This window comes from Hyaena hyaena, unplaced genomic scaffold (genome assembly GCF_003009895.1).
Source record: "Hyaena hyaena isolate Hyena2069 unplaced genomic scaffold, ASM300989v1 scaffold_255, whole genome shotgun sequence".
Classification (NCBI taxonomy): domain Eukaryota; kingdom Metazoa; phylum Chordata; class Mammalia; order Carnivora; family Hyaenidae; genus Hyaena; species Hyaena hyaena.
Genome location: NW_024080888.1, coordinates 1,491,150 through 1,517,054, shown reverse-complemented (window position 1 = coordinate 1,517,054; position 25,905 = coordinate 1,491,150). Strand labels below are relative to the sequence as shown.

The window sequence follows — 25,905 nt, the reverse complement described above, 5'->3', positions numbered from 1 at the left end:
AAACAATACTCAGGTATCTGTCATTATAGCTCTCTGTTAACATCAAAAGGAGATGAGTACACCGAAGCAAACATGCTCAAATAAATGAATTTATCAAATAAAAACAGAAAAACCAAAAAGAGCTACTGGGGCTCTGGTTTAAAAAAAAAGGAAGAGAAAACACCACAGGGAGGAAATGAAGAAAAGAAGGAAGGATGGAAGGGAGAGGGGGAGGAAAAGAAGGAGAGAGGAAAGTAGGAAAGAAAAGAAAAAAACAAAGATTTGTTCCACTAGTCAGGGAGTAATGAGCCAATACCCTCAAAAGGCATGAAGGCTAAACATCAATACAGCCACTCCTTTTGCAGTTTTCTTAATATTCAAGAGAGGCACCAACTGCCAAGAGAATGGCACAGCCAACAATACACTTCAACAGCCCAGAAGTCCTGCTGATCACATCCCTCTTCCCCCAAGCCTCATGGAATTAGCCACCAAAGCTAGTTGATATTACCTCCTACATAGTCTTTAAATTAATCCATTCCTCTCCCTTCCCCCACTAACATCTTAGAATATGCAATCATCTCCTCCTTCCACCACAGCCCACTAATGTCTCTGGTTTTCACTCTTCCCTGCCTTTAATCTGCTTCCTGCCTGGCAAGTAGAGACATCTATTCAACATGCAAAATTATAGGCTGAGATCCTTGCTTAAATGCTTTTAATAGGTTCCTTCATTCTTAGAATAAAGACCAACATTCTCAACATGGTCAACCAGGATGTGACCTCCATACACCCCTCCAGCTTCTTCTACCTTATTTTCTGTGGTTCCAGCAACAGTCCTATTTGACTTGCCATAGTCCCTTCCTCCCACATGAGATTTCCTCATGTTGTTACTTGTGCCTGCAATGTTTTTTTTTTCCTCCAATGCCCACTTGCTTATTAGTTGCCAGTCATTTTTCTAGATCTCAGCACAAACATCACTTCTTCAGGGAAGCCTTTGTAATGCTCTCCCTTATCTCTACTGCATACTAGCTGGGATGGTCTCAGCACTATGTACTCCATAGTATTTCACAGTTTAGGACTGCATACATATTGTGTGGCAATTAGAGTATTAATCTTTGTCACTAGACTGTAAGCTTAATGAAGAGAAAAAACAGTGTATAGTTTTTCCATAATTTTAACCTCAATGTCTAGCAAAGTTTCTGACATACAGTGAGCAAGCATTATTTCTTGAGTGAAGAATGAGTATGTCGATGGAATCATTAACTAGTGGTTAAAGCTATGATAATTTACTTATTTCCGTTTACCAGAATCATTTTGATCAGAGTTTGAATGATGAAATTACATTACTTCAAATCTCATAATGAGCAAAATGAATGATCTTATCTAAACTCTCTAGCATTTGGGGATTTCATAGATATAGCCACAGTGGAAAGATTATTAGCATCTTTCTTGAGTTATAATAGAAACTCAGAATATTGTTGCTAAATTGAGCTTTAACAATTTTCTGGTATAGTTTCTCATTATATGAGAAAGACTCTTAGGAGAGTCTCAAAAGGTCATTCAGCCTGCTGGTGATAGAGTGGGGATGAAAATAAGCTATTTAAATTCTTAGTTTAATGTTTTTCTTCTATAACTATGCTGCAATTTCTAGATTTTATGGCTTCATTTTCATATTAAAAATTTGGAAGAACTTGTAAGTACACATAAGAGAAATATCTCCAAATGGTTAATTTTGTTATATCATTTAGATTTCTGCCTAATACTTCTAAAGTATTAAGATAAATAGCAATATTTTTAGAAAAGTAAAAAACAAGCCCAACTTTGTAAGAAATGAAGCACTTTCATGCTTTATTTGCAATTTACGCTGTATGCCTTAGATAGGGGTGAGAAGGAGATGGTACATGTTTCCCTGGTTTCTTAATATTCTGAAGCACAGAATTTTTCTAGTTAAATCTGGTTGTCCATAATTCAGTTATAAAAGCTCAAAAGGAAGGCAAGTGATTGGGGTAGCGACCTGGTGGATAGGAAAGCAGTACTGGTATCCAGTCAGTTACAATTGGCCATGTGATCTTGGACTGCTCACGTCGCCTCTGTAGATTTCACTTTCCCCCTCTGCACAACCAGAGAATTGGTCTAAATCATGGGCTCTGTCTATTGATGGGCTTCCAAGATCCCCCTAAGCCATTCACTGTGTATATTTCTGAGAAGAGAGTACATAGCTTCTATCAGATTGGCAAAAGAGTCTAGGACAATAAACAGGTTAATTGCCTCTGTGCTAATACCTGAGGCCCTCCTAACTTTTGAAATGTACTAAAGCTATAATACAATTACAAATTGAGACAGAAAGTAGAAATTTGTACAAGTATTAGCACAAGTAATATGATTATTTGAAGAACATAATCCGCACAAAAGAACACTACTTTCACTAGCCATACATTTCAGTGTAGGCTGAATAACTTCCCTAGAAGTCCAGCCCAGATTTTCCATAACTAGCATCAATTGCCCAGATGATAATAATACATGTGATAAATTAAAATGTGTCACAGGTTTTTAGTCCTGCCTTTCTAATATCAATGTTTTAAAGATCCATCTGCTACATAGAATTGCATGGAGTGGAAATAACCCAGAGTAGTTTGCCAGCAAATAAAGCTATTTTCCTATAGTTTTCAAAATATCTATTACAACATCACTTTGTTTATAACTTTCAGATAGTTGAATAGCCACAGTTGCTATGCTATGCATATAATTATTAGATACAGAAATAAGAATCACTTTGCCTATTTACTTATTTCCTTCCTTCTTTTCCTCCCTCATAAATATTCCTCCTTATCCACTATGTGTCAGGTACTCTGACAGACACTTGTGAAATATCACCAAACAAAATAAATATATTCCACCCTCATGGTGCTTATATTTTAGGAGGGGACAAAGAAAATAATAAACAACATATATAAAAAATAAGTAAGTTATTTATTTTTGTTAAAGGTGACACATGGTCTGGTATAAAAGGAGAAAGTAAACAGTAGGAAGACTGGGAATACCAGAGGTGAAGAGAATGGTTCCAACCTCGAAGAGTAAAGGGTAGGCCTCACTGAGAAGGTACCATTTAACGACAACCTGAGAAGATGAGGAAGTGAATCAAGTATATAATCTTGGGGCTGAGTTTTGCAGACAGAGGGAGGAGCCAGGGCAAAGGAGTACTTGGTTTGTTTAATGAGTAGAAAGGAGGCCCCGGTGCCAGAGAAATAGCAAAAATGTCTGCTGCTGTGGTCACAAAATTTATGAAATTTCATCTTCCAGTTGACATCTCATTTTCTATCACTTACCTGTTTAAAATGAAAGTCATAATATCTTTGGTATATTCTTACTAGAGTCTCATATTTGTCAAGAAATGCAAAGTTCTGAGAATTTTAAAATCACCCCAAAAGCACAATCTCTGGTCGATATACAATTCAAATCTCTCTGTTTCCACAAACGTATTTGCAAATGAACTGCTATGCGATAAGCAAATGTGCCATTTAATAAGAGATGATGTCATGATAAAGAAATCAACTAAAAGATTTTCATTTTTAAAATCTGTCAGTTGGGCACAAAGCATTTGTTATGTTTCAACAAAGAGAGATTGCAAGACTCGTAGCCAACCTGAAAGCACCCATTCTTTCTGAAATGTCACAGTTCTTTTCATATTTATAACATTTGTTCATTTCATTAACTTTCTTCCAGAAAATGTAACAATCATGATTACTGTACAATTTTCATGGCATTTATCTGGGTTAATGTCTCCAAAAAGAATGCACACATAAAGGTAGACATTTTTTTTCTTTTTACAAGAGGAGGGTGAGTCAGCTCTCCCTCAAGTAAGCATCTTATTCCTTCCTTCCATGAGAAGGCACTGTGATCCTGAGACTTTGCAAATGTAACATAAAATGTATGCAACCATACCTTGCCCAATTGATCCTTTTTGCCAAAGCCAGTGGCAGCTGCGATGCTCCCTGCTCCCTCCACTGTCTTTTGTGCGACTGCTGTCACCCCTGTCACCACCGCCTCACCAACATTTGTCACTTGCTCTTTGGTCTTCTCAGCCACTGGGATAAATCCAGAACAACAAATTAAGGGGCAGTGGAACAACCAGGACTTCAATAATTTCACTTCCACTAGCTGTTAACTTCTAAAGACCTGTATTTACACACGCCATAAATAACTACAGTGTCAGAAGAAATAAAACTAAGGAAATTTTTAAGTGAATGTGGTTTAGGCAAACATTAAATCTTTGCTAAGATATGTTGCTGTAATCATGCAGATATTAAAATGTGCTTCAAGTGTAATGATCACATATTGAAAGCCTTTGAGCAATTGAGGTTTGGTTAACATTTTATTAAGGAAAGTTTATGGAAAACAATGATTAAGGTGCAGCTATTGTGGTATGAAGTAATTATTTCTTTATTTCAATTTCAATTCCAATTCTTTAATCTCACCCAGCACATCCATTTTCAGCATATCTTCTGCGTCACACAATACATACGTGCTCATTTTCCCTCTGAAATGAACATTATAGATGACATGATACTATCTATAGAAAATAAAAAAGGCTCCACCAGAAGACTACTAGAACTGATAAAGGAATTCAGTAACGTCACAGAATACAAAACAAATCTAGAGAAATCTGATACATTTCTATATACCAATAACGAAACAACAGAAAGAGAAATTGAAAAAACAATCCCATTTACAATTGTACCAAAAATACTAAGATACATAGGAAAAAACCTAACCAAAGAGGTGACAGACCCGTATTCTGTAAACTATAAAACATTGATGAAAGAAACAGAAGACAACACAAGGAAATGGAAAGACTTTCCATGATCATGGATTGGAAGAACAGATATTGTTAAAAGGTCTATACTACCCAAAGCAGTGTGATGCAATCTCTTCAAAATACTAACAGTATTTTTCACAAAAGCAGAACAAACAATTCCAAAATTTGAATAGAACCACAACAGACTTCAAACAGCTAAAATGACCCTGAAAAAGAAAAGCAAAGCTGGAGGCATCATAATTCTAGACCTCAAGTTACATTACAAAGCTATAGTGATCAGAACAGTATGATACTAGCTCAAAAATAGACATTTAGATCAATGGAACAGAACAGAAAATCCAGGAACTATCCCACAAGTATATGATCAATTAATATTTGACAAAACAGGAAAGAATATCCAGTGTAAAAATCTCTTCAACTAATGGTATTGAGAAAACGAATAGCTGCATGCAAAAGAATGAAACTGGACCACTTACACAAAAATAAAGTCAAAATGGATTAAACATCTAAATGTGAAACCTAAAACCATAAAAATCCTAGAAGAGAACACTGGCAATAACTTCTTTGACATTGGCCAGATAAACTTGTTTTCCTAGATGTCTTCTGAGGTAAGGGAAACAAAAGCAAAATTAAGCCACTGGGAGTATATCAAAATAAAAAAGCTTCTGAAAAATAAAAAATGAAGGAAACAATCACCAAAACTAAAAAGCAACCTATAGAATGGTAGAAGATATTTGCAAATGACAAGTATGATAAAGGGTTAGTATCCAAAATATATAAAGAGCTTATAGAGAACTCAACACCCAAAAACCCAAGTAGTCCAACTAAAACTTGGGCAGAAGACATGAACAGATATTTCTCCAAAGACATCCAGATGGCTGACAGACATATGAAAATATGTTCATTATCACTTACCATCAGGCAAATGTAAATCAAAACTACAACGAGATATCACCTTATACCTGTCTGAATGGCTAAAATCAACAACACGAGAAACATATGTTGGTGAGTATATGGAGTAAAAGGAAAACTCATACAGTCTAGGTGGGAATACAAATTGGTGCAGCCACTGTGGAAAACAGGATGGTGATTCCTCAAAAAGTTAAAAATAGAACTACCCTATGATCCAGCAGTCACATTACTAAATATTTACTCAGAGAATACAAAAACACTCACTCTAAGGGATATATGCACCCCAGTGTTTATAGCAGCATTATGGAAGCAAACTAAGTGTCCATTAATTGATGACTGGATAAAGAAGATACAATAGATGGAATGAAAGATTATTCAGACATAAAAAGAAATGAAATCTTGCCAGTTGCAACAATATGGTTGGAGCTACAGAGTACAATGCTAGGCAAAATAAGTCATACAAGACAAGCATATTATTTCACTCCTACGTGAAATTTAATAAACAAAACAAATGAGCAAAGGGAAAGAAAACAGATAGAGAAATAAAGAAACATATTCTTAATTATAGAGAACAAACTGATGGTCACCAGAGGGAATGAGGTGGAGATGGGTTAAATAGGTGACAGGGATCAAGGCGGGCACTTGTCATGGTGAGCACCAGATGATGTATGGAGTTATTGAATCACTATATTGTACACCCGAGACTAATATAATACTGTATGTTTACTAACTGGAATTAAAATAAAAACTTAAGCCCACAAAAATAATGAGCAATAGAGTAAGGTGTGGTTATGAAGAAATTTTAATCCTTTTATCAAACTTCAAGTGTCAAAAAAGAGTTTGTAATAAAAAGATTTATTTTCAACAATTTTAATGGTAACAAAGAACTGGACATTTAGTATGAAAATGAAGTTTGGTGAGCAAATTTACAATTTGTTTTCATAAAACAAAATACAATATGATGATTCAGTAGATTTTTTTAAAATAAGTTAAAGATTGAGAGAAGACAGTGTGAATAGTTTGTGATTAGGTTTAGAAACAAAGACTTAATCTCATATCAAAAATTCTCCAAAACCGTATCTGATATAATTGTTTTTTTAATCTTTGTATATTACCTCCGTGCAATTGCCAAATAAAGGAAACTCCAATAAAAATGTTTGTTTCAATGAAATGAGGAGTTCTATGAAAAAACAAAAGACAAGAGCTTCTTCTCTTTTATTAATCTCAAAGTCAATAGGGAAAAAAAATCTCTCTTCATCTAAAAATTGTAACCCTTATAAAGTCTACATCTTGTGTCTCTTATCTCCATTTACGTAATGTTTGCCTTCTTTTTGCCTCACAAACTTTTTATTTTCTGCTTTTTCACCAGATATCAAGAATTTGGGGTTTTAACTGACATTTTTCCTCAGGCCCTCTCCTAAGAAAATGGAGACATTTTTGGGGGGTGGGAAGTTATGTTTTATGCTTGTTTACATCCTCTCCAGGTACGTCCCATCCCAAGGGATTCGACGAGTTACACTGTCGGCTGTTAAGGTGGTAGTTGTGATATGCTAGTCACATGATTATTATACCGACTTCATGTCACCCATTGGAGGAGGCCAACGACTGAACAATGTGGACAAAGCAATTGGGTTTTGGATAGCAGGTCATGGAAGTAAGGTAGTCTGTAAGGACAGATGCTTACTCTTCAGTTCTAGGTAGCATGGAAAAACTGAATTGAGCCGGGAGTATAAAACCACGAAGAGTCCCTAGAAGATGTTATTTGATATTTGCCCTCTGCCACTTCTAGGGATATCGTTGATGCCTCTTAACAAGCAACGGCTATTCCCAATGCAAAGTTCAATTTAAATGTCAGTGAGAAGCTATACTGGAGGTTTCATGTTTTTAAACATTTCCAGAATGTTGATCCTTTAAAAATAGTGAATTTTGGGCTTTAACTTGTCATTTCATTTTTTTTCCAAGGACATGAATAGAAAATTTTGCTTGAAAAATGAACACTTTCTTCTTACAGTATCTCAAAGACAAGAATAAATTATGATCTTTTTACAGACTCATATTTTTTCTGCCAGCCATGAGAGGTTATTTTCACAATATCTAGACTCTGCTTTGTATATATATACACATTACTTTTAGTGCACATAAACTTCACAATAAAATGCACTCTGTACTTTATTATAATTGGCCAGGTTTTATCACTGTAAGAATAAGTAAATTAGTTCCATTACAAAATGACAAGAGTGTAAATGTAGCAATAATAGACACATTTTAAAAGAGGTCATTGGACTTGATTTATCTAGTGGATTATCCACTGACCTTGAGCCCCAAATCCCCTTTAAGAACTTTTACATTGTTTCTCTCTTCGTTGATATGCCAAACAAAAGGGTGACAAAACAAAAGGAAAGGAGTCACATTCAAATTAGTCATTTTTCATCTAATAAATAATATTCATTTTTAAGGGAAAAGACCTCACAACCAGGATCAAAATGGATACTTCCTTCCAACTAACTGATAGTATAATATTTAATGTTTTCCCCCAAATGTTCCTAGCTTTCCCAATTTCTTTCATACAGCTTCATCTGGCCAGAACCTTTGATCCTTTTCAGATATCTCCTGTCTATTTTTTTTTTTTTACAAATAGTTTATTATCTCCTGTCTATTTACTCAGGAAATTCAAGCTGCTGTTAAAATCCACCTCAGATGTCTAATTCCACGTTAAAAACCTTATCCCCAACAGGTATCCTGTTCCTCCTCCTGTGATCTCCTAATGTTTTAGATATATCTCTGCTATTGAACTTTGTGCCAGAATTATTCACTTCCCATTATGTCTATCCACCTCCACCAGTCTATTTGGAGTTCTTTAAAATCAGAGATCCTGTTACTTTTCTTCATATTATTTCACAGCAGATACTCAATAAATGATTTTGAATGCATTAAGAGAAATTTTGTGTATTCTGTAATTTATTCATTAACTTTGATAATTAGATTTAAGTCAAAAATAAAATTTCAGAAAGGAAATGTGGCACCAACTTTTTGAATAGATATAGTAAATCCAAACTTTGTTTTTAAACATAATTAAAAAGTTAGGAATACTAGCTTTGAAGAGTACAAATCATATATTTGAGGAAATAAATTTATGTCATAAAACATTTTAATTTGGAAATTTAAATTAAAGCATGTTGAAATTGGTTGTGTTCATTAACATGTAATAAACTTCTGTTTCTAAGAATCAAAACCTTCAGAAAATCTCCACTAATTGGAATTTCTTTATACCATACTTCCATGAGGGAAAAAGTAAGGTTTTATTAACATTCATATTATTTTTATGTTTGTTTATTAAGTTTGAGAGAGAGAGAGACAGAGACAGAGACAGAGAGAGCAGGTGGGGGAAGGGAAGAGAGAGGGAGGCAGAGAGAGAATCTCAAGCTGATTCCACACTATTAGCACAGAGCTGGATGCGGGGCTGGATCTCACTCACAAAGTGTGAGATCTGACCTGAGCAGAAATCAAGAGTCGGACGCTTAACCAACTAAGCCACCCAGGTGCCCTAATAACATTTATTTTTTTAAGGACCTTCAAAGATATGTCATTCAGTAAGTCCAGATTAAATACACGCTTATATTTTTCTATAAAATTATGTATTCAGTTGGCAACTACAACATTAATGAACTGTTATAAAAAAGCTAGGGTTTAAGGTAGCAATTTTTAGATTTTTTTTTTGTGAGATTATCTAACCAGGGGAATTCATTTTTCTTGAAATTTTTTTTAGGTAGAAAACTCCTGGTCTAAGTAAGTTTATTGAAGTTGATATTCCCGCAAAAATAAGTAATGGGATGAATCTTAAGGAAACTTTTCTTTTCACATCAGCTGATAATGTTATATACTATATAATAGATTTTGCACTTATATTATGTAGCCATGATAAATATTTTAGACCAAGTATAATATCTAATTCTTCTCCTTAACCATTGAGGTAATTGTCTTATTTATCCTTATACTTGGAATTTGGATTTTATATTAAATAATCTGATTCACAACCTGATATGTGAGAAGGATGGTATTTATTACAGATTTATCCCAATGCATTTCTCCTGGTCAGACTACCTATGACATTTTTTTAATATTTTACTATTGCCAGGGCAGTTGATTAGTACAATGGTTGTAAATATCACCCATATCAAAATTATCATGGCCTTGCTGCTTAGCAGCATTTTCCATAGTTTTGTGTGGAACACTGGTTTCATTCAATTATAGTAACAATTTAAATAAGGTCACATTCATTTGAGAAGCCCTAGATTAAACTAAATTATGAAAACATCTTTCCTATGTGTCATCTCAGATTCCTCAGTATGTCAAAGACATGATACAAAAACTTCTCAATATTATAAAATCAGAGAATCATAAGGTAGCAGGCTACTGCTCTTCAGAAACAAAATATTGCCTTATTGTACAAACTTCAGTAACACACACACACACACACACACACACACACACAGCCATTTACTATCTGTCATTCTGGAGAAGATAAAAGTGCTTTGTTAACAGTTGTCCCTGCAGCCCATCTCCATTGTCTCCATTACATGATTTTATATTAGCTGTATTCTTTCATTTTACCACAGACTCCAAATTTGGCCACCTGCTTATCTGCTTTCTAAACCACAGGGATTCTTCAACTACACGCCCGAAAAACAAACAACCCAGTGAAGAAATGGGCAGAAGACATGAACAGACACTTCTCCAAAGAGGACATCCAGATGGCCAACAGACACATGAAACGATGCTCAGCATCCTTCCTTATCAGGGAAATACAAATCAAAACCACACTGAGATACCACCTCACACCAGTCAGAGTGGCTAAAATGAGCAAATCAGAGAACTCTAGATGCTGGCGAGGATGTGGAGAAACAGGCACCCTCCTACACTGTTGGTGGGAATGTAAACGGGTACAGCCCCTCTGGAAAACAGTGTGGAGGTTCCTCAGGAAACTAACAATAGAACTCCCCTATGACCCAGCAATAGCACTGCTAGGAATTTACCGAAGGGATACAGAAATGCTGAGGCATAGGAACACATGTACCCCAATGTTCATAGGAGCACTCTCCACAATAGCTAAAACATGGAAAGAGCCTAAGTGTCCATCAACAGATGAATGGATCAAGAAGATGTGGTTTATCTATACCATGGAATACTACATGGCAATGAGAAACAATGAAATCTGGCCATGTGTAGCAACATGGATGGACCTTGAGGGTGTTATGCTGAGCGAAATAAGTCAGGCAGAGAAGGACAAATATCATATGTTTGCACGTATAAGAGGATTAGGAGGAACTTGACGGAAGAACAAGGGGGAGAAGAAGGGCGGAAATGGTGGGGGAAAAGGAGAGAGGCAAACCATGAGAGACTCTTGAATGCTGACAAAAACTGAGGACTGATGGATGTAGGGGGGATGGGGGATGGGCATGGAGGAGGGCACTTTGGGGATGAGCACTGAGTGTTATGTGGAAACTAATTTGACAATAAACTATTTGTAAAAAAATAAATAAATAAATAAACCACATGGATTCTTCAACTATCAATTGGAACACCACTAATCTAACTATGCCATTCAAATAGTACAGTCTCCAACTGTCTGCTATCCAGGTCATTTTTTTTTTTTTAATTTCTGAGAGAGAGAGATAGACAGAGAGAGCAGGGGAGGGTCAGAAAGAGGGGGACACACAGAATCCAAAGCTTCCAAATATGATGCGGGGCTCGAACCCACAAACCGTGAGATCATGACCTGAGATGAAGCTGGACATTTAACCAACTGAGCCACCCAGGCACCGCTATCCAGGTCATATTAAAATCATGCTTAATAACATCATATTTATGGAAAGGTCCCTACAAGTCAATACAGTTTATTTACTTGCCTAGTTCTTGGCATTACATATTGATTGAATTGCCAACACAGCAAATACAAACAGCATATTTTTTTTTAATGTTTTATTTATTTCTGAGAGAGAGACACACACACACAGCATGAGCAGGGGAGGGTCAGAGAGGGAGGGTGACACAGAATCTGAAGCAGGCTCCAGGCTCAGAGCTTTCAGCACAGAGCCCCACATGGGGCTCGAACCCACAAACTGAGAGATCATGACCTGAGTCAAAGTCGGATGCTCAATCGACTGAGCCACCCAGGCGCCCCAAACAGCATACTTTAATTTACCTTCTAGCAGAAACAGTTTCAAAGCATTCTGTTTTAATCTTGCATCCTCACTTATTTATCAAAAGTATGTATAAAGTAGTCATATGAAATATTTTTCTCCACTATCTGTAAAATGTTCAAGATAGACTCATTATAAAGTGAGGATAAATAACACTTACATAATACACACTACTTGTCTTCATTACTCTAGGAGTTTATATACATTAATTCTCTTTATTATTTTATAGATGAGGAAACTAAATCACAAAAAAGTTATGATTCCTGCAGAAAATCACACAACTCACAAACAATAAGTAGAAATTTAAACCATGGAAGTCTGGCTCCAGAATTATGGTATCAACCACAGTACTGTATTAATACTCTCACTTGATTTTCCCCATTTCCATTTTATAATTCAGTAATGGGAACATGGTATCTTTCTGAGACACTATTACACTTACTGCTCTCTGGTCGTATGAATTGTATTTCTGATTTATATACCCTGTTTTACTGCATTTGCCAGGCAGCCTGGAATACATACAACATGAAACTGAATCACAGCAAGTCTCTGGGCTCTTACGATTATTAAACTTCAGTTCTCCTTTCATTTTTTTCTATTTCTATCCCTATCAGACTCTTCCTTCTCATCATTACCACCAACATTTTCATCATTTTTGATATTAAGTTATTACAATTTTCTTATAGACCTATTCAGATTCTTGATGAAATTATGCCAAATAGAGACAGAAACAATAAATACTTCACCGATCATTCCAAGGGTGTTTCCAGAAACGCTTTCTGAATCATCAAGGAAATATTATACTGAGTATAGTTTAATGTCAGAATGTTTTATTATACTCTAAACAGAAAATTTTACATTAATCCTTTGAAAAATGGCAATTCCTATACATAATTTATGGTAGCCATTTCCCAAAGTGTTATGTTGGTCAGAATATTCAAATGCTATTACTACCATAAATTAAACCTATCTGGTCAATTCAGAGCCATCATTCTTGACAGTGAAATATATTGCATTTTATTTATTTATAATAAATATTAACCTACTTAAAAATACGTAATAAAGAATTAAGGTTAAACAAAGCTGTTGTTCCCTTAGAATGCTTCTCTATGACCACAGTGGTTGTTTACAATTACATTCTGAATGATTGATGCTTACCAGTTTCCACATCATTCTTGAATATAAGCCCCATGGAGCTTACCTGTTGTCACACCATGAACCACTCCTTCCTTGGTTTTGGAGCCTATAAAAACAAATTTTAAAATATAAATAAGTCTTAAATTGTCCTTATATTGCTGATTAGCTAGCTTTAAATGCAACTAATGAAAATTCTCAATCTTCAGAAGCTCATATAGAAAGATATCCGTAGGTGTAAAAAAAAACCCACCTAAAACAAGGAAATATGGTAATCACACAACAAATAGAAAGAAGCAATGCTAGAAGGAGGTTCTCTCTCATTAAAATTTTAACCCACAATTAAAACGTTGTTTTTAAGTTTTTATCTCAATTCCCATTTGTTAACATACAGTGTTATATTAGTTTCAGGTGTACAATATAGTGATTCAACAATTCCATACATAGCTTGGTGTTCACTAAATGTTTGCTGAATATTTTTATGAAAATATGCAATAAAGGCATTAAGTGAAATTTGGATGCATCATATTTAAACTTAGATTTTACTAAACAGTCAAGAAAAGTATCACATTTAATAAAACCATTTCAAAATAGTTAGGAAGTTTCAATTTGAATATATTGAAGGACTTCCAATAAAGATAAAACATAAAATAAACTATAGCATTGTAGGTAAGAATGTAGTTTTTCCCCAGAAATAAACCCAGACTTACATGGTCAACTAAACTATGAAAAAGAAGACAAGAAAATACAATGGGAAAAGATAGTCTCTTCAATAAATGGTGATGAGAAAACTGGACAGCTACGTGCAAAATAGTAAAACCAAACCACTTTCTTACACCATATGCAAAAATCAACTCAAAATGGGCTTCAATCTTAGCAACATATTTATGCATATGTCTTCTGACGTAGTTAACAAAAGCAAAAACAAATGATGGAGAATACACCAAAATAAAAAGCTTTTGGCATAGCAAAGGAAGCCATCAGCAAAATGAAAAGGGAACCTACTGAATGGGAGAGGATTTCCCATAGGATATATTTGATAATGGACTAATATCTAAAACATATGAAGAACTTTTACACCTCAACACCAAAAACAACAAATAATCCAATTTAAAAATGGATAGAGGGGGGCGCCTGGGTGGCTCAGTCAGTTAAGTGTACGACTTCGGCTCAGGTCATGATCTCATGGTTGGTGGGTTCGAGCCCCGCATCAGGCACTGTGCTGACAGCTAGCATAGAGCCTGGAGTCTGCTTCAGATTCTGTGTCTCCCCCTCTCACTGGCCCTCCCTCCCCTACGCACACTGTCTCTCTCAGAAATAAAATATTTTTAAAAAATTGATAGAGGGCCTGAATAGACATTTTTCCAAAGACATACTGATGCCTAACAGACACATCAAAAAATGCTCAACATCACCAATCATCACATAAGTACAAATCAAAACCACAGTGAAATATCACCTCACACTGGTCAGAATGGTGAGTATCAAAAAGAAAGAAATGTTGGCAAAGATGTGAAGAAAAAGGAATCCTTGGGCCACTATTGGTGGGAATGTAAATTGGTGTAACCTCTTTGGAAAACAGTATGGAAGTTCTTCAAAAACTTAAAAATGGAAATACCATATGACTCAGTAATCCCACTACTGAATATTCACCTGAAGAAAATGAAAGCATTAATTCAAAAAGACATATGCATCCCTATGTTTATTGTAGCATTATTTTAATAGCCAAGATATGAAGGCAACCTAAGTGTCCACAGATAGATGAATGGATAAAGAAAATACAGTGTGTTATATATACATACATACACACACACAATGGAATACTACTCAGCCATAAAAAAGAATGAGATCTTGCTATTTGGAACAACATGGATGGACAATAGAGGATATTATATTAAGTGAAATAAGTCAGATGGAGAAAGACAAGTACCATATGATTGCACCTGTGGAATCTAAACAACAAAACAAACAAACAAACAAACAGAAACAGACTCATAAATACAGAGAACTGGTGAATGCCAGAGGGAAGGTGGGTGGGAGATGAGTGAAGTAGGTGAAAAGGATTAAGAAGTACAACCTCTTCCAGTTATAAAATAAATAAGCCACAGAGATGAAAAGTACCACATGGAGAATATACTCAACTTTACTGCAATAATATTGTATGGCAACAGATGGCTGTACTCACTGCAGTGAGCACTGACTAATGTATAGAATTGTCAAATCACTATTACAACTGAGACTAATGTAACATTGGATGTTAACATATTTAAATAATAAAAATAAATTAAATTAAAATTTTAAATGTGTGTTCTGGATTTAGATTTCTTGCATTACAATCTTTATCATAATAATCAAATATACATCATTTGGCAAACATGAAAATAAAGGAAATATACATATAAAGTTCTTAAAACTATGTTTGATACATAGCAAATAGTAAGAAATCACTATTATTATTTTCATATAATATTTGTAAAGGGATTTTCAGGTGAAATATAGGACAAATCATTAATGAAAAATTCATATAAATGAAATTGTGCAGTTATTAAATATATAAAAGGATACAACATAATATTTTACATATATATCATAGGATGTGTCAATGTGTTCGTGTGTTTACATGTGCATATTTTAGTGTCAGTGTTCACTTTGCACAGAACTGTGGGATTGTAAGGTGAGCATACACGTGCTGAGGTGAAGCTGTAGAGACTGGTCTTAAATATCAATGAAGGAAATGACAATTAATTGGTAGTAAACAGTACATTTGTTCCATGACCTTTAAATGTTTTTTTCAAAACATTAAAAATTCTCTTACTCATTTATAAATTTGTAGGTCAGTGAAAAACTAGTCAAATCTTTATATTGTAATATTATAGATTAAGACATTGAGAATTAAACCGTTTCATTTCGTTGTAAAAACACTTATCAAAAGGAGTTTAAACAGTGCTGCTGTCTTCTCATTGTATAACTTTCTATATGGAGTGAGCATCTTTCCTAAGTCTTAGAGAATTGTCATCCACCTTTGTAAGTTTGGATCAGTTTCCAAAATGTTATCCTTTTAACATCATGCTCTCTCTCACTGATAGTTCCTCTAATGTGGGTTACTTCTGCAGTAGCATTTCCTCTGGAACATCTCCAACTTATTCATGGCAATTTCTTCCATTTATTCAATCAGCTTGAGTAAGTTCCACTATCTATTGAGTCTCCTGAACAGTAGCTGTGTCAGTATTCCCAAAGCTAGCTATTTGTTGTGTGATTAAAATATTGTTTCTTCAAATTTTACATCCAGCAATTTTCACTTTATTTCTTTGCTGCATTTCAATATTTTGTGGCCAATTTCTTTTTTTCAACTATGCGTGTTTGTAAAATATCACATGGGTCTATCACTGGGAGAACCAATACAGCTAGTGGCTTTGCCAATTGTGTGAACCGAATAGCAGATGTACAATGACCAGTCACTAAAAAACTTTGAAAAGAGTGATGTAACTTGATTATGGATTATAATGATTCTCTGTTATTTATTATAGCAGTCTGTGGGCTGAAAGGCTAGGAGCAAAGTTTGTACTTTATGTAATCATAGTTTATGTACTGTGGTAACAGAAATTCCACCTGTGTTGTGAGGGACTAGTATTATTCAACTAACTGTGGTATCTGAAATTTCTTGTATCCCGGAACTATACAAGGTGAGAACACCTTTTATTTAGGAGAATACTTCTTATTACTACTAACTCCTTGTACCCTATATTTTTAAAAACAACTATTTGAAATAAATATTTAACAGTTGGTCTGTGGTCTTTCCTTTCTGCCTGAGTAATAGCTGAGAATTTGACCTTGGGATAAATCATGGAATGTATTCTGATTCAAAGATAAATGAGAGTCTTAATGAAGTTGCTTCACATCAAACTTATCACCTGTTGTTTGCTGTCAATTCTTTGTTAGTATGTGTAATTAATAACTAACATTTCATGGATGAGTAATCGTCATTGAAAATCTATAGCTACAAAGTAGATACCAAGTAGCTACGTGACTAGTAACTTGAAGAGAGACCAGTGCTGATGGCTTCCATGGGATGAGGTAACCACAGCTATCCCATCTTATCTCTCATGACTTCACAAGGTACAGCATAGAGAAGGTTGAAAGTAATGCATAGGAGTTGCAAGAACTCAACTATACTGCTATTGTGCATGTTATGTTGACTTTGTCAGTTTGATGCAGCTGGAGCATATTGTGTTTTGAGAGTTTGATATTAATCCATGCTCCTGACCACTGCTGCTTGCTGAGCAAAGTGGCTTTGGGAGAGTTGTGAAGATAATTTTGCCTTTACAGTTATAATACTTGGCATTACATGAAGAAAATGAATTTTGTTTTTGCTCTTCAATTTGACTCTGCATTTATAATTTCTGACCCATTTGATTGAGATAAATGTTATTTATTGAATTGAACTATATTGATTGAATGTTTGTATACAAACATATCACAAATGAAGAAAAATCATAAAATAGTACTGATTCTTATGGTTGTTCCTCACTTGGTTAAAAGGTAGTTCCTCACTTAGTTAAAATATATAATAAAAATATATTATGAAGGAATAAGAGTACTTTCATCCTCAGGCTTAAGAGAACTGTGTGCTAACCATCTTCAGCCATAATGAAATTGAAAACTTTCTCTAGTCACTTCCAGTATTTCACTCTAGCTATTGATGAGTTTTGTAATGAAGAATGAAAAGATAAAAAGAAAATATGTTGGCAAAGCAAGTATTCTGTTGAACACCTTGTTTGATAATAATAACCATGGCTCCTATATAAAAGTGTGCTTTACAAAAATCCTCAACAAAATATTAACAAATCAAATCTAGCAATGTGCAATAAGAATTATACTTCACAACCAAGTGGAATTCACACCAGGTACACAAGGTTGGTTCAATATTCAAAAATTAGTTAAAGCAATCCATCACATTAACAGGGTAAAAAAAGATAAATTACATGATCATATCAATAGGTGCAGAAAAAGCATTTGACAAAATGCAACATCTATTTACGATAAAAACTTTTGATAAATTAGGAATACTGGGGAACATCCTCAACTTGATAAAGATTTATAAAAAATCTACAGATAACATGATATTTCATAGCAAGAAACTAGAGCTTCCTACTAAGATCAGGAACAAGACAAGCATCATACTGGAAATCCTAGCTAGTGTAACAAGACACAAGAAGGAAATAAGAGGTATACAAATTGGGAATGAAGAAATAAAACTGTCTTCATTCACAGATGACATGATTGTCTATGTAGGAAATCCTAACAAATCAATCATGACCAAAAAAACCCTAAGTGATTATTGTAAGACTGCAAGATACAAGGTTAATAAACAAAAGTCAACCACTTTCCTATATACCAGCAATGAACAATTAAAATTGAAAATTAAAAACACAATACAATTTTATTAGCACCCAAAAACCCCTGAAATAATTAGGTAGACATTTTAACAGAATATATACAAGATTTGTATGAGGAAAACTACAAATGAACAAAATCAGAGGACTCAATAAAAGGAAGTATATTCCATGTTCATGGATAGGAATACTCAATACTGTCAAGATCTCAATTCTTCTTAACTTGATCTATAGTCCAATACAATCTTAGTTCTTCAAACTTGATGTATAGTTCAGTGCAATCTTAATCAAAATATCACCAAGTGTTTTTAATAGATATCAACAAATAGATTCTCAAGTTTATGTGGAGAGACAAAAGGCCCAGAATAGCCAAGATAATATTGAAGTCAAATAATAAAATCATAGGTCTGACACTACTTGCCTTCAAGCTACAGTAATCAAGACAGTGTTATAACAGCAAGAGAATAGACAAATATATCAATGGACCAGAATAGAGAGCCTGTAAATACAACCACATAAATATAGGCAACTGATTTTTGACAAAGGAACAAAACCAATACAATAAAGCAAAGACAGTCTTTTTAACAAATGGTGCTGGAACAACTGAACATCCACATGCATAAGGAGGAGGAGGAGAAGGAAGAAGAGGAGAAAAAAAGGAATAGGAAAAGAATTAGGAGAAGGAAGAGGAGGAGGGGGGAAAGGGAGGACAGGAGTCTAGACACCAACTTTACACTCTTCACAAAAAAAATTTAATGCAATAAAGGTCATAGACCTAAATGTAAAACAAAACTATAAAACTCCTAGAAATAACATAGGAGTAAACCTACATGACCTTGGGTATTCCAATGACTTGTAGATAAAAGACCAAAATCACAAGCCATGAAATAAGGAATCAATAAGCTGAACTTCCTTAAAAACTAAAAATTTCAGCTCCATGAAAGAGTCAAGAGTGAGGAAAGCTATAGACCAGGAGAAAATATCTGCAGAAGATACGTCTGAAAAGGAACTACAATCCAATAGAGGATTCTTAAAACTCAGTAAGAAAACAAACAACCAGATTAAAAACTAGACCAAAGATCTTAACAGATACCTTCCCAAGGAATATGTATAGATGACAAATAAGCTTATAAAAAGATGATCCACATCATTTATCATCTGGGAAATGTAAACTAAAACTATCAGACATGACTACATACCTCTTAGACTGGTCAAAATCTAGAAGACTGAAACATGAGATGCTGACAAGGATGTGGAGCAACAAGAACTGTTATTTAGTATTGGTGGGATGCAAAATGATCCAGCCACTTTGGAAGGCAATTTGTTACTTCCTTAAAAAACTAAACATACCCTTATCATATGATCCATCAATAGTGATCCTTCGTGCTTACCTATAGGAATTGAAAACTTACGTGCACTCAAGCCCACACATGGATGTTTATAGCAGGTTTATTCATAATTGCCAAAATTTGGAAGGAACCAAGATGTCCCTCAGTAGGTGAACAGATGAAGTGTGATACATCCAGACAGTGGGATTAATATTTAATGCTAAAAGGAAATAAGCTATCAAGCCATGAAAATGCATGGAAGAACTTTAAATGCATATTACTAAGAGAAAGAAGCCAATCTTAACAGTCTCCATACCAGCTATATGACATTCTGGATATGATAAAATTGTGGAGACAGTAAAAATATCAGTGGTTACCTGGGGTTGGTAGAAGGAGATGACTAAATGATATACAATCAATTTTTAAGACACCTAAAATATCTAGATGATACTACAATACTGGGTATACTTTATTATGCATTTGTCCAAACCCGGAGACTGTACAACACGAGGAGGGAATCTTTAAATAAACTATAGGTTTGGGGTGATCATGATGTGTCAGTGTAGTTCATTAATTTTAATAAATGTACCACTCTGGTGGGGGATGTTGACCATGGGAGAGGCTATGCATGTGTAGGGGCAAAGGGTACATGAGAAACCTCTGCTATTTGCCTCTCAATCTTGCTATGAATCTACACCACTACAAAAAAAAGTCTATTTTTTAAGTGTACTTTATCACTCATGTGTTTTATTTTATTATGACATTCTCACAAAAACTCTGCAAGGTAGTTGCATTTACCTAAATCATATTGTTACAAATGAAGAAAGTAAAGCTCATAGATGTTAAGTAAGTTTTATAGTCTTCTCAAGGCAATAAACAACATAGCCCAGACCAGATGTGAGGTTTGTCTGACACCAAGTCTATGTTCTCTCTACTTTTCCAGGAGTCAGCAAACTATATAGTCTATGGGTCAAATCAACTCACCACCTGTTTAAATAGTAAGATTTTACTGGAACACAGATAATTATTGTCTATGGATGCTTTCATACCACAACAGCAGAGTTGATTAATTCACACAGAAATCTTATGGCCTAAAATAGTTACTATCTAGCACTTTACAGGAAAAGTTTCCCAACCCCTGACCTATATACTGTGTCTTCTTATGGTCAATTTTCATCCTAAATCCTGTTTTTGAGTTCAAATTTTAATTATACTTCAGGACACAACCAACATACAATTTATAGAATGTACTATGTATTAAATACCATGATAAATACTGAAGATGATTTAAAAATACATGTGACATATAAATTAATTATAATTTCATATTACAGTGTCAGAGTAAATAACAGAATTAATCTCTAAAAAATAAAATCATTTTATTTGCGCAAACTCATGGTTGACAATGAAAATAAAGTTTTCCAGGTGATAAAGCTTGCTTATTACCTCGAAGAGAGCAATGTATTAAATAAATATTCAACAGTTCCTGAACTCACTACAAACTAATGGAGTAAATACTAGCTTTGTAAAAAAATATTTTAAAAAAAGTTACTAAGTTATAAAGTAACTGAAATAGAAGTAGTTGCAAGGGTACACTTGGACAACTTGGAAAATTGAAGACAAGTAGAAAGATATCGGTTATCTGCCCATCACTGATTCAGTATTCCAAATTCCATCTAAAAAGATCTAATTCACACTTCACCAAAACACGTGAAATTAAGTCATCATTTTTTTCTCTTGTAACACTCTTTATTTCAATGAATTTCTGAAAATATGTCTTAAGATAGAAGAAGAATTTAACTGAAGATTTGTAGTAAACTCAAGCTAATATTGAGTCTATGGGCAGTGAGAAAAAAATAGTATGAGAAGATTCATAAAAAGTATAAAAAGGTTCATAACTCTTCTTCAGTGCATCCATGTTGGAGAGACGAGATAGCTGTCTTTCACCCACAGACATAGGCATAGCGCCCTATGCCCCCCAGTACATTACCCTCCACCTTACTGCATACCCTGTGCTACAGCCTCTACAGCTGCCACCAGAGACTGGAAGGGCTCAGGGGAGCAGAAGAGTAAGAGGAGAGGCAGGACGGGCAGAAGGTGACTGTGTGCCTGTGTGTCTGTGTCCCTGTGGATGAGTGTTTTTCTATGTATGTGTCTATTCCTTTCCCAAAAAATCTGAAGGGATTTGTAAAATAACACCCAAACAAACACAGTTCAAGATAAGAAAAAGAGTGTCAGCATCTACATGAATACTACAAAGTGGTGATTTGGAACAAGTAAAAATGATAAGCATCCATCTCATTATTTAGTATGTGTGTCATTTGATAAATGTATTGTATAAATGTCTCTGAGATACTAGCAGTAGGCTTCAAGCACATTTTTTTGGGCAATTAATCTTCAGTTTACCAAGTAGTCACAAGGATTAACGGTACCAAAGACTTTCCTGTCTTTTCTTTTTTTAGGGCCACAGTAGGTCTCTTTTTACATATTCCAGGGCCATATCAAAAAGTCTTATTTTCAAATATGAATACACTAAAATTTGCCTATATTACTCATGATGATAAAAAATCAAAGGCCCATGAATGATTTTGGTTCTTAAAAATATTCTTAATTATTTCTGAGACTGAGTTTTACAAACTTTTTCTGAAATGTAGTCACATATACAAAAGCATTCATACCAAAAAATGAAATCATCAGAAAAAACAAGTTATCCTCACTTTTTTAATTAGCTCTAAACATACACATTTATCTACTCACACAGTTCCCTGACTCAGTTTATCCTTTCGACAAGTGATGATGCAAAAATGAATCAAGCAAGAAGTACCAGCCTTTAGAGCATCGATCATCCTAACCCACCAGTCATAAATAAATATCAAGATGACATTTGGGGGTTACCTACCTACATAGAGAACACCCTCTTTTGTCTTTCCTGCCGCTTCTGCCACACCCTGTTTGGTTTTTTCAGCTGCAGCCACGACTCCCTCCTTGGCCTTTGAAAGTCCTTTCATGAATACATCCATGGCTAATGAATTCCTTTACACCACACTGGAGAATACAAGATATAATTTCAGTGAGAACTTGTGGGTAGAATAAAATAAAATTAGAACCACCCAAGGTAAAAACCACAGAAAGATCAGTATCACTCCCAAAAGTGTGTGAGACACTTTTAAGTATACTCTTATTTCAACCACTGGGGGGGGTGGGGGGTGGGGGGAAGCAAGCCTATTTTTTTTTTAGCTTTTGCATTAAAAATTTAGCATTCCTCATCCATCTTGGCTAGCAAAAGTCTAGCTGCCTAAGCATGGAATAAGATGAATCATCTGAGTTGTGCTTACTGTATTCTCGAACTGTAGTTGCCTGAAAAGATGGACCCCTCTTTGAACTTTCCCGAGTCCAAACGGTGACAAGGTAAATTAGAAGTACGGCTAAGGTGCACTTGGGTGGCTCAATCCGTTAAGCCTGTGACTTCCGCTCAAGTCATGAGCTCACAGATTGTGGATTCCTGAGTTCGAGCCCAGGGCTTAGGGCTCTGTGCTCACAGCTCAGAGCCTGGAGCCTGCTTCGGATTCTGTCTTCCTCTCTCTCTCTGCCCCTCCCCCACTCACATTCTCTCTCAGAAATAAACATTAAAAATTAAAAACAAATAAAAATGAGAAGTATGGTTAAAAGGTCACAGGAAAAGAAAATGAAAAGAAGCTAGAGGTATGGGGTCAGGGACAGTCTTAAAATGAATTCCAGAAGAGGGCTAACTGGTCGATCCTGGAGAAGGGAGGGAAGAGACCTACATGCCCTGGGTGTGGCTCAACCTCGGGCCCACAGTGCGCCCACCCTCCCCTGCGCTCTAATCCACCCGACCATCCACGCCCGCCCCCAGCTATCTACCCAGAGCAGGCGCCTGTGCACACCCGGGAACAGTCTCCTGACTGGAGCCAGCCACCCGAGGGGGCGTTCTCCGCGTGCGTGAATTCACCACCCACCAGGCACCCGCACCTGTTAACCCCTTACCACCTGTTGACTTGACTTGCCTTCCCTGCATTTCCATCTAATCAAGTGCCAAACGTAGCTCGATTACTTCCCCGAGAAGACTGAGGGGGCGGAGTGGGGGATTTAAGGTAACAGAGAAATAAAAGTTGGCACCTCACGCTCCATCGAGCATCGTCGCGTCTCCCACGGGAAAAAGCGTATCCCAGAGAAGCAGCCCAACCTCTCAGTCTTTGGGGACAAGAAGAGCAGAATGTCGGAAGCGAGAGGTCAACTTACTTTCGTCAAGCTCACTGTAGACACTTGACACAGAGGGTCCTCCTTGCCGCACCAACTCCCCACCCCCTCCCAGTCCACGACTCCTCTCCTCCCCGTTTCCCCAGCATTTCCAAAGCTGCCCCTTCCGATCCATTGAGCCTTACCTGAATCCCTCTGATCCTCAGAACCACAATTCCTCTCCACCCGCCCCTAAGAACAAATTGTTAACAATTCCCCAATGTTATTTAAACGGAAGGGGGAGGAGAAGAGGCGCACGGAAAGGGAGGAGGCGGCCCCAGGACGCGGACAGTCCCCAGAGGAGGCTGCGGTCAGCACCCCCTGGTGATGAAAGGCTAGGGGCGGGGGAGGCGAGCCCGCGAACCTGTCGTCGAATTGCCACTCCCCGTCCCCCGCACAATTGGATCCGAGAGAAAGAGACGGAGGTCGGAAGGGGAGGGAGGGAGCGCGCGAAGGATGCTCGGGGCCGGCTGGGTCCCGGGATCTGCTCTACCGCCGGCACGCACCTCGCCCCGCGTCTCCGCGCTGGGTCTCTCGCCCTTTCGCTCGGGTCCCCTCTCGTCGTCGCGGTCTTCCTCCTCTTCCTTTCTCCCCTCCTCCCTCCCCTCCGCTCACCGCCCCCGCTGCTGATTTGTCAGCGCCTCTCCCCGCCCTTCTCCCGGCGCTCGCCGCCCTCCCGGCCGCGTGCACCTCGCTCCACTCGGATGGGGATGGGGGCGGGGGGAGGCTGCGCCTCACCCTCCAGCCGCGAGCCCGCGCCTGGGGGCGGCAGGTGCGGTGTCCTGCGCCTCACCTCAAGTTCAAGATCAAGGGACTCTTGTGGCGACCGGGAGCTGTCAGGCTGAGGTTTCTCCCTCTTGCCCTCCCCCCTCCTCCGCTGTCTCCGCCTTTCCCGCTGGCTCCTCGCTGGACCCCCTGGGGGAGCCAGCCTGGGGCAGCGGAGGTCGGAGAGCTCGACCACCAAAGACAGAGCCATCTCTGGGGAGGCTCCTGAAGGAGGCAAGCCGCTCGCGAAGGATGCTCTTACCAGCACTACCAGGAAGAGCACGTTTCCCTCGCATCGCTGTAATGTTTTATTAACGGCTGTAGGACACAGTGTTTAAGATGCTTTTGTTCAAACATCCTTCAGATCTTCCCTTGCTCTTAACCTCAGGTGATGAGGGTCCCGCGGATGGAGAGGAAACTAGTAAGGAAGAGTTACAGGTTGAGGCAGGCGGAGCCTCTTCAAATCCTCTTTCCACCCCACTATCACCATTTTCTTGTCCACCAATCCGCGGCTGCCAGTCGCCGATTTCTTTCCCCCCATCAGTGGAATACGGAATAAATATTCCCCAGACGTCGATACCAAGCGGTCCTAAGGTTTTTCGTTCTCGAAATGGAATTTACTCTCCACACTCGAGTGCTTGATGGAGGAGACAAATTCAGCGTGGTTTATTCTCCCGAACCATCACATTCAATTTCTTCGTCCCTTCTGCACCCGACTCACCTTTCTGATGTGATTCGCATTGCCCTCGGAGCTAACACCCCACATACCCCATCCCGCACACAGACGCGCATATGTACGCGCGGGCTTGACAATTTTTGCGTTGCTTAACACATTTTCACGTCTTTCAGAGCTGGAGGGAAAACAGCTGTTCCTGGATCACACCAGAATGGAGAACCAAGCTCCTCCCTCTAACAGAATCCATTTGCTGTTTTTGCCTGAATTGAGAGGATGATTTTAGCACCGAAGGGGGTGGGGTGGGGGGCACAAACACACAAGTCTTAGCTGTATGTTTTTTGTTCTTGTTGTTGTTTGTTTTATTTTATCTGAAATTTGAGTAAAATGCAATTAAATCTACAAACAACCCCTTGAAACCAAAAGAAACAGGAAGCAAATTATATGTGTA

General features: G+C 37.0%; 1 protein-coding gene across 5 annotated transcripts in view; it reads right to left on the bottom strand.

Annotated features, from left to right (window-relative positions):
* SNCA (synuclein alpha) overlaps positions 1-25,591 on the bottom strand; it is a 154,715-nt gene extending 129,124 nt beyond the window's left edge. The window contains exons 1-4 of one of the 5 annotated variants that reach the window (XM_039245375.1): positions 25,503-25,591; positions 22,659-22,804; positions 13,106-13,147; positions 3,919-4,061 (exon numbers count right to left, since the gene is read on the bottom strand). In XM_039245375.1, coding sequence (XP_039101306.1) covers positions 3,919-4,061; positions 13,106-13,147; positions 22,659-22,779 — 306 coding nt within the window. In that variant the 5' untranslated portion in view covers positions 22,780-22,804; positions 25,503-25,591. Of the gene's footprint in view, positions 1-3,918; positions 4,062-13,105; positions 13,148-22,658; positions 22,805-24,162; positions 24,273-24,380; positions 24,482-24,522; positions 24,626-25,502 lie in introns of those variants that run through there. The other 4 variants (XM_039245376.1, XM_039245372.1, XM_039245373.1 and 1 more) reach the window with 4 other exon arrangements.
* Positions 25,592-25,905: the final 314 nt, after the last annotated feature.